The sequence below is a fragment of the Syngnathus typhle genome, linkage group LG11, assembly GCF_033458585.1.
Source record: "Syngnathus typhle isolate RoL2023-S1 ecotype Sweden linkage group LG11, RoL_Styp_1.0, whole genome shotgun sequence".
NCBI classification, from domain to species: Eukaryota; Metazoa; Chordata; class Actinopteri; order Syngnathiformes; family Syngnathidae; genus Syngnathus; species Syngnathus typhle.
This window is the reverse complement of record NC_083748.1, coordinates 9,579,054-9,594,730: the sequence shown is the minus strand read 5'-3', so window position 1 is coordinate 9,594,730 and position 15,677 is coordinate 9,579,054. Positions and strand designations below refer to the sequence as shown.

Below are 15,677 nucleotides of genomic sequence, written 5' to 3'. Positions count from 1 at the left end.
TGTGTGCAATTAAACAGATAAGTCCAGCAGGTCTTTAGTTATTTGCATATTTTTGAGAATGTATTTGCGATCAAGATGTTCGGTGGATAATTGACACCATTACCACCTCTTCAAGGGATTCTGAGACTGTTAAGATAAAGTTCCAGAGCAAAGTACTATTGCATGTTTTTTTTAATAGTCTTGCATGCCGACTTTAGAGTGCCTCATTGTAGGCTGCAAGTGTGCGCACATAGTGGATATGCTCACAGTGTTTGACAGTCAACATTTCTAGCATGAGTGTACTCTGATCCTTAGTACAACAGTAATACGGACATCACCCAAAGGATGCAGTGCTCTGATTTTAATAATGCTGAACATATATATATTTGCAATAATGTTCAGTAACATTGCCCCCGTTTGGGTCATTGTTGTTCATCTATTGATACACTCTTGTTTCCTTACATAACAACCTTTCCTCTCTGCCAACCTCTTACTCTCAGCCTTTCCCAGGTGTCGGGTGTGGCACAATTTATCTTCTGACAAACCCTAACTACCTGTTTTACAGGACTGGCCACTCCTGTTGTGCAGAGCCAGAGGCATGTAGGTTGGGAGGGACCGTGGTTGGCTAGTAAAAGTGAGGACAGGTTGTAGTGCTGAGGATCCTCCCTCATCAGCCCAGCTCAGCCATAAAAGCAAGCCGACCTTTCCGTCAGACACTCAGAGGGACTTAACTCTCCTTTGAAGCGTGCGCATCTTCAGTTCTCCACTTTCCCCCTTTGACCACCTCAACTACGCCAACATGATCTCGGGCAGGAAGTCTTACTCAATTGCAGGAAGCAGTAGTGCCTCCAGGAGGTCCATTGCAGGAAGTAGCGGCTATGTCGTCAAGAGATCCAGCTACAATCTTGGTTCCTCTTCTGGTGGTTTTGGGGGTTATGGCTTTGGTGGTAGTGCTGGAGGCCAAAGCATGGGTTCCTTCAGCAGCGGCTCAATGTTCGGTAGTGGGGGTGGTTCTTATGGAGGAGGAATGATGGGCGCCAGCATCAACCAAGTCACAGTCAACCAGAGTCTGCTGGCCCCCCTAAAACTGGATATTGACCCCAGCTTCCAGGCTGTTCGCACCCAGGAAAAGAACCAGATCATGACCCTCAACAACCGCTTCGCTTCCTTCATTGACAAGGTTGGTTGTGATAAGCCCGTTCGTAGTATGCACAAATGGTCTTTATTTCAGACCGCAGCCAAGCAAAATAGTGATACGGATTTACCTGACTAAGCAGCAAAGCCGTGTTGTTATCTGTTTGCCGTTGTAGCGATCAATGAGTAGTTTGCACGATGGGCAGGATTAGAAAATAATCAATCTATTCATTTTCAAGGATGATCTATGCTATTTTACTTTATGCAAATTTGATCCCCCCACAAATTGTACAGTAGTACCTTACTGTTTTGCTTGTCACTGAAAGTTTCCCTTTATGTAATTAGAGTAGTAATCACAAAAAAATGGCAAGCAAAAAAATTAGAGCATGAATCCGATGATGCAACAGATGCTTTGTCTCCCTGGCTTATCTGCCACACCTAATCTTTTTTTTTTTCTTCACATAGCTGGAGCGACTGTGGCCTTCATTAGTTAAACAAAGTATAAACGAGAACATCAAAGCCATACCAAATGAATACCATCATCATAAAGATTTTCAAAAGTAAACAGATAAAAATAGATAGTGGTCATTATAGTTAGGTTTGAAGGTGTGGCTATTCACTGATTAGATTGAAGGGAAGGGATTATAGACCACTGACAGTAACAAAAATGTAAACTCGCGTTAAACTAACACACTAAGAATCAAATGTACATTTGAACAATTTTTTGTGGTGCTGTGTTCCTGCAGGTTCGTTTCCTGGAGCAGCAGAACAAGATGCTGGAAACCAAATGGAGCCTCATGCAGGACCAGACCACCACCCGCTCCAACATTGACGCCATGTTTGAGGCCTACATCTCAAACCTGCGCAGGCAACTCGATGGGCTGGGCAACGAGAAGGTCAAGCTGGAGGGAGAATTGAAAAACATGCAGCTCCAGGTGGAAGACTTCAAGAGAAAGTGAGTGTTGAGTAGATTAATCCGTTGTGGATATTTTAGTGAACAAATGAAGATGATTGATATTATGTCCTGTCTCCAAAGGTATGAAGATGAAATCAACAAACGCACAGCGGCAGAGAATGAGTTTGTGGTCTTGAAGAAGGTGGGAACTAATCGACGAATTAACTAATGCACATTACTTGGAATATATTCTAATGCTTGAATTTTTCTTTCCAGGATGTTGATGCTGCCTACATGAACAAGGTGGAGTTGGAGGCCAGATGCGATGCTCTTCAGGATGAGATCAACTTCCTCAGAGCCATCTATGAGGCTGTAAGTGATATAAGGATGCAGTTTTTGCTATTGCTTGAACCTGGCCACTGTCTTGACTTTGCACCAATTTGTTCTTCTGCAGGAGCTTCGGGAACTGCAGTCCCAGATCAAGGACACCACTGTCGTTGTGGAGATGGACAACAGCCGCAACCTGGATATGGATGCTATTGTGGCCGAAGTGCGCGCTCAGTATGAGGAGATTGCCAACCGCAACAAGGCTGATGCGGAGGCCTGGTACAAACAGAAGGTAAGAGCAACGCTGACAATCAGTTCCGCTCTTTGCAACACAGGATACATTTTGTTGCATTTTCCACAACAGTTCATGGAGATGCAGAGCTCTGCTGGCCAGTACGGCGAAAACCTTCAATCAACCAAGGCTGAGATTGCTGAGCTGAACCGCATGATTGCCCGTCTTCAGAACGAGATTGAGTCCGTCAAGGCACAGGTACGGAAGTTAAAATAGATCTTTGTCGTCTCTAGCCGTCAATGGCAGTGAATGACTTTGCTTGTGATAACCTCTGCGCAGAGGGCCTCCCTGGAGGCTCAGATTGCAGAGGCTGAGGAGCGTGGCGAGTTGGCAGTGAAGGATGCCAATCTCCGCATCAAGGACCTGGAGGAAGCCCTCCAGAAAGCCAAGCAGGACATGGCCCGCCAGGTGCGTGAATACCAGGAGCTGATGAACGTCAAGATGGCCCTGGACATTGAAATCGCCACCTACCGGAAACTGCTGGAAGGAGAGGAAAGCAGGTAAGGTCAACATTAAATAAGATCAAGTATTTTCATCGTATCATAAGCCAGAATCGTGCAATTATTAATCCCATCAAATGTGCTGTTATTAGAATTGCCGCTGGACCCTCCAGTGCAACAATTCATGTGCAACAGTCCTCAAGCGGTGAGTTATCAATCATCTATATTGATCAGATGTATTTGCACTTGGGATTAACAAATGAATGCCATTGCTCTTTTCTAGGAATGTCCAGCAGCGGTGGATTTGGTTACGGTGGCGGCAGCAGCGGCGGCATGTCTGCTAGCTATGGTGGCAGCATGAGTGGAGGATACGGTGGCAGCATGAGTGGAGGATACGGTGGCAGCATGAGTGGAGGATACGGTGGCACCATCACCAAGTCGGTGTCCACAAGCAGTTCCGGCAGGAGATTCCTTTAAGAAGGAGAGCAGTCCCTCTCTTTCTGAAAATCTCAAATTGACCCCAAGATCTGTTAACTCATTTACGGTGCTATGCACATACCCCAATTGAGCAAGCATACCAATTCAAAGAATTTGCCAAATTAGAACCATGAGTCACTGGGTCCATTGCAACAGTCATCATCATTTAAGAGTATCTGAAAGTAAATGTGGCCTTCAACATGCGGCAGGTCAGTTGCAAAGCAAATGTCATATTCCTGCACTGACTTTGGAAAAGAGAAGCAACGGAGGTAAGGGATGTTGAAACAATTTAAGGGAAACATTTGTATTTCTTCACACAATCTGATGCTCTGAAAGAGACAAGAAGTTCCAGTCCTTACTAGAAGGCTCCGATTTTTAGATTTGAGCGCCGACACCAGTAAAGAGAGCTGGAGACAATCAATAAGGAGGAATTTTACATGTTTACAAATATGATACAGGATTTATGAAATGATTAGTGCCTCAATCTTTCTTGGGCAAATAATTGCTCATTTTTGTTGAGCATTCCCTTGCCTTTAATGCTTCAGTTGTGTTGAAACCAGATTCATTTTGGGTAAATCCTCTTAGCAACATGATTGATGACAGTTGCAACAAATAAGATCGCCAATAAATCTGAGCATCTCATCTCCTTCCTGTCTGTCTGGTTCTTTTGTTTGAGAAAATACGTTTGAGAAGGGCACTGTAACACCTCAACCCATGATTAGTTCTCGGGATGCGTCCGGACATGCTTAGGAGAAAGCCGAGCTATTTTCTCCATGTTTTATTTACAAGTTTGTCATTTTGACCTGAGGCTGAGCCTTGGCAGTTATTACTCATGGGTTTATGAATGAAAAAAAAAAATAGCCTCGCTTAAAATAACTCCTGTCGAGGCTTATGCCAAATGCTAGAAATATTTTTTCTTAACTGCCTAGATGATGACACATGACAAATGATGAAATATATTCGCCCGGTGTTAAACACGCTGTTTTACAAGCGTCAGTCAAAATCATGGCACTTTCTTTTTTTATGAACATCGCACCGGGACAATAAATCAGCTCTGAAAACAAACATCATTTATTATTATTTATGTATTCGCTGATATTAGTCTGTATTCAAAACATGACTGCAATCACAGACACAAAGGAAAGGTTTTTAAAAAAAATCCAGAACTTTCACAAGAAAACTAACCCTGTACTTCCTGGTAGAAACAGCAATAAGGTCTTTTTTTTTTTTTTTTTAAACATCTAATAATGTCAAACATCATCTGTGCCGCTGCCTGCAAAGATTGACTTGAGAACTGAAGACTGCATGAATCTTGTGATCTCAACTAATAAACTACTCACAGGATCATCATTGCTGTCTCAAAAATAGTGATGAGCGATGACTATGTGGCCACTCCTGCAGACATAACACGGAGCATATCTCCAGTGGAGAAGAACCTGATCCTCCAAAGCCTCAGCATCAAAAGTTGTCGACCATTTTAAACACTATGAAGAGAAGCTCCGACAGGGGCTCATTGTTTGTCTACACGGCGCTTGTGCAACAGCATTCAAGACAAGCTGGAGAACTTGTTTCCCTGCATAGATTAGTGGTGAGGAATTAAAGAATTTTCACTAGCTTATATAAGTGACAGAAAGCTGTTCTAGATGTTTGGGTGTTGGTGGAAAACCTTTTTGAGTTCCTCCAGCTGCATGCATGCTGGCAGCCTGGCACTATGAACATTACTTACCACAGAGAAATTAAATCTGATGAGAATTAGGCTCCGGTATGAACTGGATTGTTGACTTGATCATTGTGGTGTGTTGTCACAGGGAAGGTTGCAGGACAAGGGTGTGGCAAGTCCATTCGTTTTGCACTAACACTCTCACATTTAGATGCATTCCACACAGCGTGACACACCTTACAGTAATGTTGGACTCACAACGACATTCCGAAGATTTGTTTTTTTTTTTTTCTTCCAGTGGCAGGTTAGTCAGTGAGATAACGAGCAATTTTTAATGTTGCATGTACCTGTGCTGTCTTTTTGGGTAAAATGAACAAAATCACATGACAGGCTAACAACAGAGCATGGACAACATGAAGCCAGCAGCTACAATGCTTACATTGGGTTTTTCAAGTCGTCCTCCAAAGTGGCCTTGCCCTCTGCTTGGCATTCTTTTGGAGTCCTTTTGCCTCTCTGCCTCCTGGCTAAGGCGTGGTGTGTTTTATTAACGCGAGAAATATCTTCGTTATTGAAAATGACCCATGATGATGACCAAGTGGTACCCCATTAAATACTGTCACGGACATTCTCTGACCCTACCAGTAGTTCAATAATTGCTCATGAAGGCACTTTTAGATGACACAAATTGTGCCACAGTGGCTGATTGATTTCTCAAATCCAGATTTGAAAAGTTTGAGATCAACGCTGGGGAATGCTTCAAACAGTGAGTGGTAGAGGGGATGCATGTCACACTTCTAACTTGGCAAACTAAGATACCGCTCAGAATTTCACATAGCAATGGCAGGCTGACAGCATAAATCATAGGCACGTACAGTTTTTCAAGATGAATCTCTTTTGCACAAACACATAAGCAACCATTACAGCAACATGTGACGACAAAAGCCATACGTTGCATTCTGACTGTTTAGACGGCTTGACATTTCACAGCCTTATGTCACGGGCTGGAAACAAATGAATGTTTTTTTACTATCCACTAGGGCACTCCTTCAAAGTGGTCTGGCTTGTCTGCCTGACTTTGTTCGGGAGTGGCCTGGCCTCTGCTCCCTCGCTGAGGCGGCTTGCATTGGTTTAAAACTGCGAACTTGCAAATAACAGGCAATCATTGCATTCTATGATACAAATAAAATGTAAATTGTACTTTATGAATGGACCAGATGGTAGATGAGACAAGAAGAAGTGTGACCGCTCATTTCTTAAATCCAGCTGATCCAATATGATTGTTGTGACCTGTGAGAGGATTTTTTGTTTAAAGATGTTTCCACTATCCAAAAGTCATGAGCAGCCAACATGAACAGTATATATTAGAATATTTGCTTAAATGGGAGGAGTGGCCGTGTTGATTGAAGGGGCACATTTGACATGTTTTCAGGACTGGAAAGTCCTGTTGTTCTGAGTTGCAGGCATGTGGGGTGGGAGGGAGTCAGGTGAGCCAGTAAAAAGTGAAAAGACAGGTTGTAATGGGGAGTGTCTGCCTCCTCCCCCATCAGCTCAGCTCGGGCATAAAAGCAAGCAGACTTTTCAGTCCGCCACTCAGAGGGACTCGACTCTCCTTTGAAGCCTGCGCATCTTCAGTTCTCCGCTTTCCCCCCTTGACCACCTCAACTACACCATGCTCACAACAGCTCAAAAGTTTAAAGTAAAAGAACTCTCCGGGGTATTCAAATTCGATTATAGTTCCCTTGAACGTGAAGCCTTAGGTGCTGGTGGTTTTGGCGGTTATGGTGCAGGTGGATTTAGTTCCATGAGCTCTAGCTCAATGCTTGGTGGTGCCTATGGCGGCGGCAACTTCATGGCTCCCGGCATCACCCAAGTCACTTTCAACCAGAGTCTGCTGGCCCCCCTAAAACTGGATATTGACCCAAGCATCCAGGCTGTCCGTACCCAGGAAAAGAACCAGATCATGACCCTCAACAACCGCTTCGCTTCCTTCATTGATAAGGTTGGAAATATGTTTTTATTCTTTAACTTGATGACATACTTTTTAGTTAGATGTCAACATTGTTGTCGTGCTACAATTATTGTGATTAGGTTATGTGCATCTGGTTGAAGCATTTGTCAGAAACTCCTTCACAGGTCAAAGTCTTGAGAAATGAGTTCAAATGCTGCAATAGTAGGGTCTGGCTATTCACACAAGGGTGGGGGCGGGGATTTAATAGGCATGGTGGCGAAGGTTCAAGGATCATACAAAACCATGCACAAATATACAATTTTCTACAATGGTCATTAAAATAAAAGAGCAATTTAAACCAGAATGCAACTGAAAGAACTTTGAATAGAAACACTAACTTGTATGTGTGGCGTCCTCCCAGGTACGTTTCCTGGAGCAGCAGAACAAGATGCTGGAGACCAAATGGAGCCTCATGCAGGACCAGACCACCACCCGCTCCAACATTGACGCCATGTTTGAGGCTTACATCGCAAACCTGCGCAGGCAACTCGATGGGCTGGGCAACGAGAAAGTCAAGCTGGAGGGAGAACTGAAGAACATGCAGCTCCAGGTGGAGGACTTCAAAACAAAGTGAGTGTTGCTAGAACTGGAATTTTAAGACAATGTTGGGATGATGTTTGATGTTGATTATTTTGTGTTCTGAAAGGTATGAAAATGAAATCAACAAGCGCACAGCGGCAGAGAACGAGTTTGTCCTCTTGAAAAAGGTCAAATCAGATTGCATTGAAGTTTAAATATGTCCAGCGCTTTCTTAACACTCTTAATGATCTTTCCAGGATGTTGACGGTGCTTACATGAACAAGGTGGAGCTGGAGGCCAAATGTGATGCTCTTCAGGATGAGATCAACTTCCTCAGAGCCATCTATGAGGCTGTAAGTGATACAAGGATGCAGTTTTTGCCATTGCTTGAACCTGGCCACTGTCTTGACTTTGCAACGATTTGTGCTTCTGCAGGAGCTTCGGGAACTGCAGTCCCAGATCAAAGACACCTCTGTCATTGTGGAGATGGACAACAGCCGCAACCTGGATATGGATGCTATTGTGGCCGAAGTGCGCGCTCAGTATGAGGAGATTGCCAACCGCAACAAGGCTGATGCGGAGGCCTGGTACAAACAGAAGGTAAGAGCAACGCTGACAATCAGTTCCGCTCTTTGCAACACAGGATACATTTTGTTGCATTTTCCACAAGAGTTCTTGGAGATGCAGAGCTCTGCTGGCCAGTACGGCGAAAACCTTCAATCAACCAAGGCTGAGATTGCTGAGCTGAACCGCATGATTGCCCGTCTTCAGAACGAGATTGAGTCCGTCAAGGCACAGGTACGGAAGTTAAAATAGATCTTTGTCGTCTCTAGCCGTCAATGGCAGTGAATGACTTTGCTTGTGATAACCTCTGCGCAGAGGGCCTCCCTGGAGGCTCAGATTGCAGAGGCTGAGGAGCGTGGCGAGTTGGCAGTGAAGGATGCCAGGCTTCGCATCAAGGACCTGGAGGAAGCCCTCCAGAAAGCCAAGCAGGACATGGCCCGCCAGGTGCGTGAATACCAGGAGCTGATGAACGTCAAGATGGCCCTGGACATTGAAATCGCCACCTACAGGAAACTTCTGGAAGGAGAGGAAAACAGGTAAGGTCAACATTAAATAAGCTCAAGTCTTTTCATCGTATCATAAACCAGAATCGTGCAATTATTAATCCCATCAAATGTGCTGTTATTAGAATTGCCGCTGGACCCTCCAGTGCAACAATTCATGTGCAACAGTCCTCAAGCGGTAAATTATCAATCATCTATATTGATCAGATGTATTTGCACTTGGGATTAACAAATGAATGCCATTGCTCTTTTCTAGGAATGTCCAGCAGTGGTGGATTTGGTTACGGTGGCGGCAACAGCGGCGGCATGTCTGCTAGCTATGGTGGCAGCATGAGTGGAGGATACGGTGGCAGCATGAGTGGAGGATACGGTGGCACCATCACCAAGTCGGTGTCCACAAGCAGTTCCAGCAGGAGATACCTTTAAGAAGGAGAGCAGTCCCTCTCTTTCTGAAAATCTCAAATTGACCCCAATATCTGTTAACTCATTTACGGTGCTATGCACATACCCCAATTGAGCAAGCATACCAATTCAAAGAATTTGAACTTTGCCAAATTAGAGACATGAGTCACTGGGTCCATTGCAACAGTCATCATCATTTAAGAGTATCTGAAAGTAAATGTGGCCTTCAACATGCGGCAGGTCAGTTGCAAAGCAAATGTCATATTCCTGCACTGACTTTGGAAAAGAGAAGAAACGGAGGTAAGGGATGTTGAAACAATTTAAGGGAAACATTTGTATTTCTTCACACAATCTGATGCTCTGAGGAGGAATTTTACATGTTTACAAATATGATACAGGATTTATGAAACGATTAGTGCCTCAATCTTTCTTGGGCAAATAATTGCTTATTTTTGTTGAGCATTCCCTTGCCTTTAATGCTTCAGTTGTGTTGAAACCAGATTCATTTTGGGTAAATCCTCTTAGCAACATGATTGATGACAGTTGCAACAAATAAGATCGCCAATAAATCTGAGCATCTCATCTCCTTCCTGTCTGTCTGGTTTTTTTGTTTGAGAAAATACTTTTGAGAAGGGCACTGTAACACCTCAACCCATGATTAGTTCTCGGGATGGGTCCGGACATGCTTAGGAGAAAGCCGAGCTATTTTCTCCATGTTTTATTGACGGGTTTGTCATTTTGACCTGAGGCTGAGCCTTGGCAGTTATTACTCATGGGTTTATGAATGAAAAAAAAAATAGCCTCGCTTAAAAAAACTCCTGTCGAGGCTTAAGCCAAATGCTAGAAATATTTTGTCTTAACTGCCTAGATGATGACACATGACAAATGATGAAATATATTCGCCCGGTGTTAAACACGCTGTTTTACAAGCGTCAGTCAAAATCATCGCACTTTCTTTTTTTATGAACATCGCACCGGGACAATAAATCAGCTCTGAAAACAAACATCATTTATTATTATTTATGTATTAGCTGATATTAGTCTGTATTCAAAACATGACTGCAATCACGGACACAAAGGAAAGGTTTTAAAAAAAAAATCCAGAACCGTCACAAGAAAACTAACCCTGTACTTCCTGGTAGAAACAGCAATAAGGTCTTTTTTTTTTTTTTTTTAAACATCTAATAATGTCAAACATCATCTGTGCCGCTGCCTGCAAAGATTGAGTTGAGAACTGAAGACTGCATGAATCTTGTGATCTCAACTAATAAACTACTCACAGGATCATCATTGCTGTCTCAATAATAGTGATGAGTGATAACTATGTGGCCACTCCTGCAGACATAACACGGAGCATATCTCCAGTGGAGAAGAACCTGATCCTCCAAAGCCTCAGCATCAAAAGTTGTCGACCATTTTAAACACTATGAAGAGAAGCTCCGACAGGGGCTCATTGTTTGTCTACACGGCGCTTGTGCAACAGCATTCAAGACAAGCTGGAGAACTTGTTTCCCTGCATAGATTAGTGGTGAGGAATTAAAGAATTTTCACTAGCTTATATAAGTGACAGAAGGCTGTTCTAGATGTTTGGGTGTTGGTGGACAACTTTTTTGAGTTGTCCCAGCTACATGCATGCTGGCAGCCTGGCCCTATGAACATTACTTACCACAGAGAAATTAAATCTGATGAGAATTAGGCTACGGTATGAACTGGATTGTTGACTTGATTGTTGTGGTGTGTTGTCACAGGGAAGGTTGCAGGACAAGGGTGTGGCAAGTCCATTCGTTTTGCACTAACACTCTCACATTTAGATGCATTCCACACAGCGTGACACACCTTACAGTAATGTTGGACTCACAACGACATTCCGAAGATTAGTTTTTTTTTTCTTCCAGTGGCAGGTTAGTCAGTGAGATAAAGAGCAATTTTTAATGTTGCATGTACCTGTGCTGTCTTTTTGGGTAAAATGAACAAAATCACATGACAGGCTAACAACAGAGCATGGACAACATGAAGCCAGCAGCTACAATGCTTACATTGGGTTTTTCAAGTCGTCCTCCAAAGTGGCCTTGCCCTCTGCTTGGCTTTCTTTTGGAGTCGTTTTGCCTCTCTGCCTCCTGGCTAAGGCGTGGTGTGTTTTATTAACGCGAGAAATATCTTCGTTATTGAAAATGACCCATGACGATGACCAAGTGGTACCCCATTAAATACTGTCACGGACATTCTCTGACCCTACCAGTAGTTCAATAATTGCTCATGAAGGCACTTTTAGATGACACAAATTGTGCCACAGTGGCTGATTGATTTCTCAAAACCAGATTTGAAAAGTTTGAGATCAATGCTGGGGAATGCTGCAAACAGTGAGTGGTAGAGGGGATGCATGTCACACTTCTAACTTGGCAAACTGAGATACCGCTCAGAATTTCACATACCAATGGCAGGCTGACAGCATAAATCATAGGCACGTACAGTTTTTCAAGATGAATCTCTTTTGCACAAACACATAAGCCACCATTACAGCAACATGTCACGACAAAAGCCATACGTTGCATTCTGAGTGTTTAGACAGCATGACATTTCACAGCCTTATGTCACGGGCTGGAAACAAATGAATGTTTTTTTACTATCCACTAGGGCACTCCTTCAAAGTGGTCTGGCTTGTCTGCCTGACTTTGTTCGGGAGTGGCCTGGCCTCTGCTCCCTCGCTGAGGCGGCTTGCATTGGTTTAAAACTGCGAACTTGCAAATAACAGGCAATCATTGCATTCTATGATACAAATAAAATGTAAATTGTACTTTATGAATGGACCAGATGGTAGATGAGACAAGAAGAAGTGTGACCGCTCATTTCTTAAATCCAGCTGATCCAATATGATTGTTGTGACCTGTGAGAGGATTTTTTGTTTAAAGATGTTTCCACTATCCAAAAGTCATGAGCAGCCAACATGAACAGTATATATTAGAATATTTGCTTAAATGGGAGGAGTGGCCGTGTTGATTGAAGGGGCACATTTGACATGTTTTCAGGACTGGAAAGTCCTGTTGTTCTGAGTTGCAGGCATGTGGGGTGGGAGGGAGTCAGGTGAGCCAGTAAAAAGTGAAAAGACAGGTTGTAATGGGGAGTGTCTGCCTCCTCCCCCATCAGCTCAGCTCGGGCATAAAAGCAAGCAGACTTTTCAGTCCGCCACTCAGAGGGACTCGACTCTCCTTTGAAGCCTGCGCATCTTCAGTTCTCCGCTTTCCCCCCTTGACCACCTCAACTACGCCAACATGATCTCGAGCAGGAAGTCCTACTCGGTGGCAGGCTCCAGCAGCGGCTCCAGAAGGTCCTTTGCAGGATCCCAAGGCGGCCATAGAACGAGCTACACTCTTAGTTCTTCTGGTGGTGGTTTAGGTGCTGGTGGTTTAAGTGCTGGTGGTTTTGGCGGTTATGGTGGAGGTGGATTTAGTTCCATGAGCTCTAGCTCAATGCTTGGTGGTGCCTATGGCGGCGGCAACTTCATGGCTCCCAGCATCACCCAAGTCACTGTCAACAAGTCTCTGCTGACCCCCATGAGTCTGGATATTGACCCAAGCATCCAGGCTGTCCGTACCCAGGAAAAGAACCAGATCATGACCCTCAACAACCGCTTCGCTTCCTTCATTGATAAGGTTGGAAATATGTTTTTATTCTTTAACTTGATGACATACTTTTTAGTTAGATGTCAACATTGTTGTCGTGCTACAATTATTGTGATTAGGTTATGTGCATCTGGTTGAAGCATTTGTCAGAAACTCCTTCACAGGTCAAAGTCTTGAGAAATGAGTTCAAATGCTGCAATAGTAGGGTGTGGCTATTCACACAAGGGTGGGGGCGGGGATTTAATAGCCATGGTGGCGAAGGTTCAAGGATCATACAAAACCATGCACGAATATACAATTTTCTACAATGGTCATTAAAAAAAAAGAGCAATTTAAACCAGAATGCAACTGAAAGAACACTAACTTGTATGTGTGGTGTCCTCCCAGGTACGTTTCCTGGAGCAGCAGAACAAGATGCTGGAAACCAAATGGAGCCTCATGCAGGACCAGACCACCACCCGCTCCAACATTGACGCCATGTTTGAGGCTTACATCTCAAACCTACGCAGGCAACTCGATGGGCTGGGCAACGAGAAAGTCAAGCTGGAGGGAGAACTGAAGAACATGCAGCTCCAGGTGGAGGACTTCAAAACAAAGTGAGTGTTGCTAGAACTGGAATTTTAAGACAATGTTGGGATGATGTTTGTTGTTGATTGTTTTGTGTTCTGAAAGGTATGAAAATGAAATCAACAAGCGCACAGCGGCAGAGAATGAGTTTGTCCTCTTGAAAAAGGTAAAATCAGATTGCATTGAAGTTTAAATATGTCCAGCGCTTTCTTAACACTCTTAATGATCTTTCCAGGATGTTGACGGTGCTTACATGAACAAGGTGGAGCTGGAGGCCAAATGTGATGCTCTTCAGGATGAGATCAACTTCCTCAGAGCCATCTATGAGGCTGTAAGTGATACAAGGATGCAGTTTTTGCCATTGCTTGAACCTGGCCACTGTCTTGACTTTGCACCAATTTGTTCTTCTGCAGGAGCTTCGGGAACTGCAGTCCCAGATCAAGGACACCTCTGTCGTTGTGGAGATGGACAACAGCCGCAACCTGGATATGGATGCTATTGTGGCCGAAGTGCGCGCTCAGTATGAGGAGATTGCCAACCGCAACAAGGCTGATGCGGAGGGCTGGTACAAACAGAAGGTAAGAGCAACGCTGACAATCAGTTCCGCTCTTTGCAACACAGGATACATTTTGTTGCATTTTCCACAACAGTTCATGGAGATGCAGAGCTCTGCTGGCCAGTACGGCGAAAACCTTCAATCAACCAAGGCTGAGATTGCTGAGCTGAACCGCATGATTGCCCGTCTTCAGAACGAGATTGAGTCCGTCAAGGGACAGGTACGGAAGTTAAAATAGATCTTTGTCGTCTCTAGCCGTCAATGGCAGTGAATGACTTTGTTTGTGATAACCTCTGCGCAGAGGGCCTCCCTGGAGGCTCAGATTGCAGAGGCTGAGGAGCGTGGCGAGTTGGCAGTGAAGGATGCCAGGCTTCGCATCAAGGACCTGGAGGAAGCCCTCCAGAAAGCCAAGCAGGACATGGCCCGCCAGGTGCGTGAATACCAGGAGCTGATGAACGTCAAAATGGCCCTGGATATTGAAATCGCCACCTACAGGAAACTTCTGGAAGGAGAGGAAAGCAGGTAAGGTCAACATTAAATAAGCTCAAGTCTTTTCATCGTATCATAAGACAGAATCGTGCAATTATTAATCCAATCAAATGTGCTGTTATTAGAATTGCCGCTGGACCCTCCAGTGCAACAATTCATGTGCAACAGTCCTCAGGCAGTGGTAAGCTTTCCGTCTTCTACAATACTTACTCTTACAACTCACAAACAAACATTAATACAATGTTTCTTTTCTAGCCGGATACTCCAGCTCTGGCTCCGCTGGTGGATTTGGTTATGGTGGCAGCAGCATGTCCGGTGGTTTTGGTGGAAGCAGCATGTCCGGAGGTTACGGTGGAAGCAGCATGACCGGAGGCTACGGTGGTACTATCACAAAGTCCACCGTGTCCACGTCCAGCTCCAGAAGAAACTACTAAGAAAGAGAGCAGTCCCTCTTGCCGTCACCGTGCTATCCAATATCAGTCGTTTGTCATCGGAACCACTTCTCCTCACGAGGGTCACGGGCTTGCTGAAGCCTATCCTAGCAATCTTTAGGTGGTAGGCGGGGTACACCGTGAACTGATCACCAGCTAATCGCAATCTCCAATACCTACAAAGAAGAAAAATGTTCCACTCACCAGTTGTGCCTCGAAATCATTGAACCTATTTGTACAATGTCATTCATCATTACTGAAGACAATTTGGGAATGCCCTCGTTGAAATACCATGATGAGTGCTGAAATTGTAATAAAGACATCTGAACACACGGTTCAATCCTATATTGAGTCTCCTTTTTGTGTATTGCTGGAAAAATGTCAAAAGTTCTGCAATTATATCAATTGTTCTTGTAAACAAGCGCTCTTTGTGACAGCCGTGACAGAGTTGTGATATGATAACTTTATAAGCTAAATTCATGCTAACAAGAGGCTATTATGGATAAGTGGAGAACAGCTGGGTGGTCCTGATAAGACTCACTTTTGTGACCTTTGTTGGCTTATGGGCCTCCTATTGGCTGCCGTTGACAAAATACCATCACAGTCCTTTGACTGATGGTTCATTAATAGCAAAATTGTCAACGTAATGCCGCAGTATTATTTTGCGGACTAGCTGCAGCGGAAGAAATTCCAATAACCGAGCACCTGATGAAATGCGTGTGTCATGATGATGAAGGATTTCTTCTGTTACAAGGATAAGGTGTTGATTATCACAAATGGTGCTGCCGTGTTTTCCTCTCTCACTTGACATCAG

The 15,677-nt window shown here is 44.1% G+C and overlaps 2 protein-coding genes across 4 annotated transcripts; both read left to right on the top strand.

Moving 5' to 3' along the window:
* The first annotated feature begins 642 nt into the window (after window positions 1-642).
* On the top strand, window positions 643-15,208 carry LOC133162539 (intermediate filament protein ON3-like). 3 transcript variants are annotated; one of them, XM_061291798.1, is made up of 10 exons: window positions 643-1,159; window positions 1,860-2,068; window positions 2,150-2,210; window positions 2,285-2,380; window positions 2,463-2,627; window positions 2,700-2,825; window positions 2,907-3,127; window positions 3,220-3,272; window positions 3,351-3,392; window positions 14,742-15,208. In XM_061291798.1, exons 1-10 carry the CDS (start codon window positions 779-781, stop codon window positions 14,864-14,866), a joined length of 1,479 nt encoding a protein of 492 aa, XP_061147782.1. In that variant the 5' UTR covers window positions 643-778; the 3' UTR covers window positions 14,867-15,208. The 3 variants fall into 3 exon arrangements, with proteins under 3 accessions (XP_061147782.1, XP_061147780.1, XP_061147781.1); XM_061291796.1 differs by lacking the exon at window positions 14,742-15,208 and having other exon boundaries at window positions 644-1,159; window positions 3,351-4,186; XM_061291797.1 differs by lacking the exons at window positions 643-1,159; window positions 1,860-2,068; window positions 2,150-2,210; ... (4 more) ...; window positions 3,220-3,272; window positions 3,351-3,392 and adding exons at window positions 12,373-12,850; window positions 13,208-13,416; window positions 13,493-13,553; ... (3 more) ...; window positions 14,245-14,465; window positions 14,558-14,613 and having other exon boundaries at window positions 14,688-15,208.
* Window positions 6,780-9,782, top strand: LOC133162540 (keratin, type II cytoskeletal 8-like). The gene is made up of 9 exons (XM_061291799.1): window positions 6,780-7,203; window positions 7,574-7,782; window positions 7,859-7,919; window positions 7,989-8,084; window positions 8,167-8,331; window positions 8,404-8,529; window positions 8,611-8,831; window positions 8,924-8,976; window positions 9,055-9,782. Exons 1-9 carry the CDS (start codon window positions 6,874-6,876, stop codon window positions 9,222-9,224), a joined length of 1,431 nt encoding a protein of 476 aa, XP_061147783.1. The 5' UTR covers window positions 6,780-6,873; the 3' UTR covers window positions 9,225-9,782.
* Window positions 15,209-15,677: the final 469 nt, after the last annotated feature.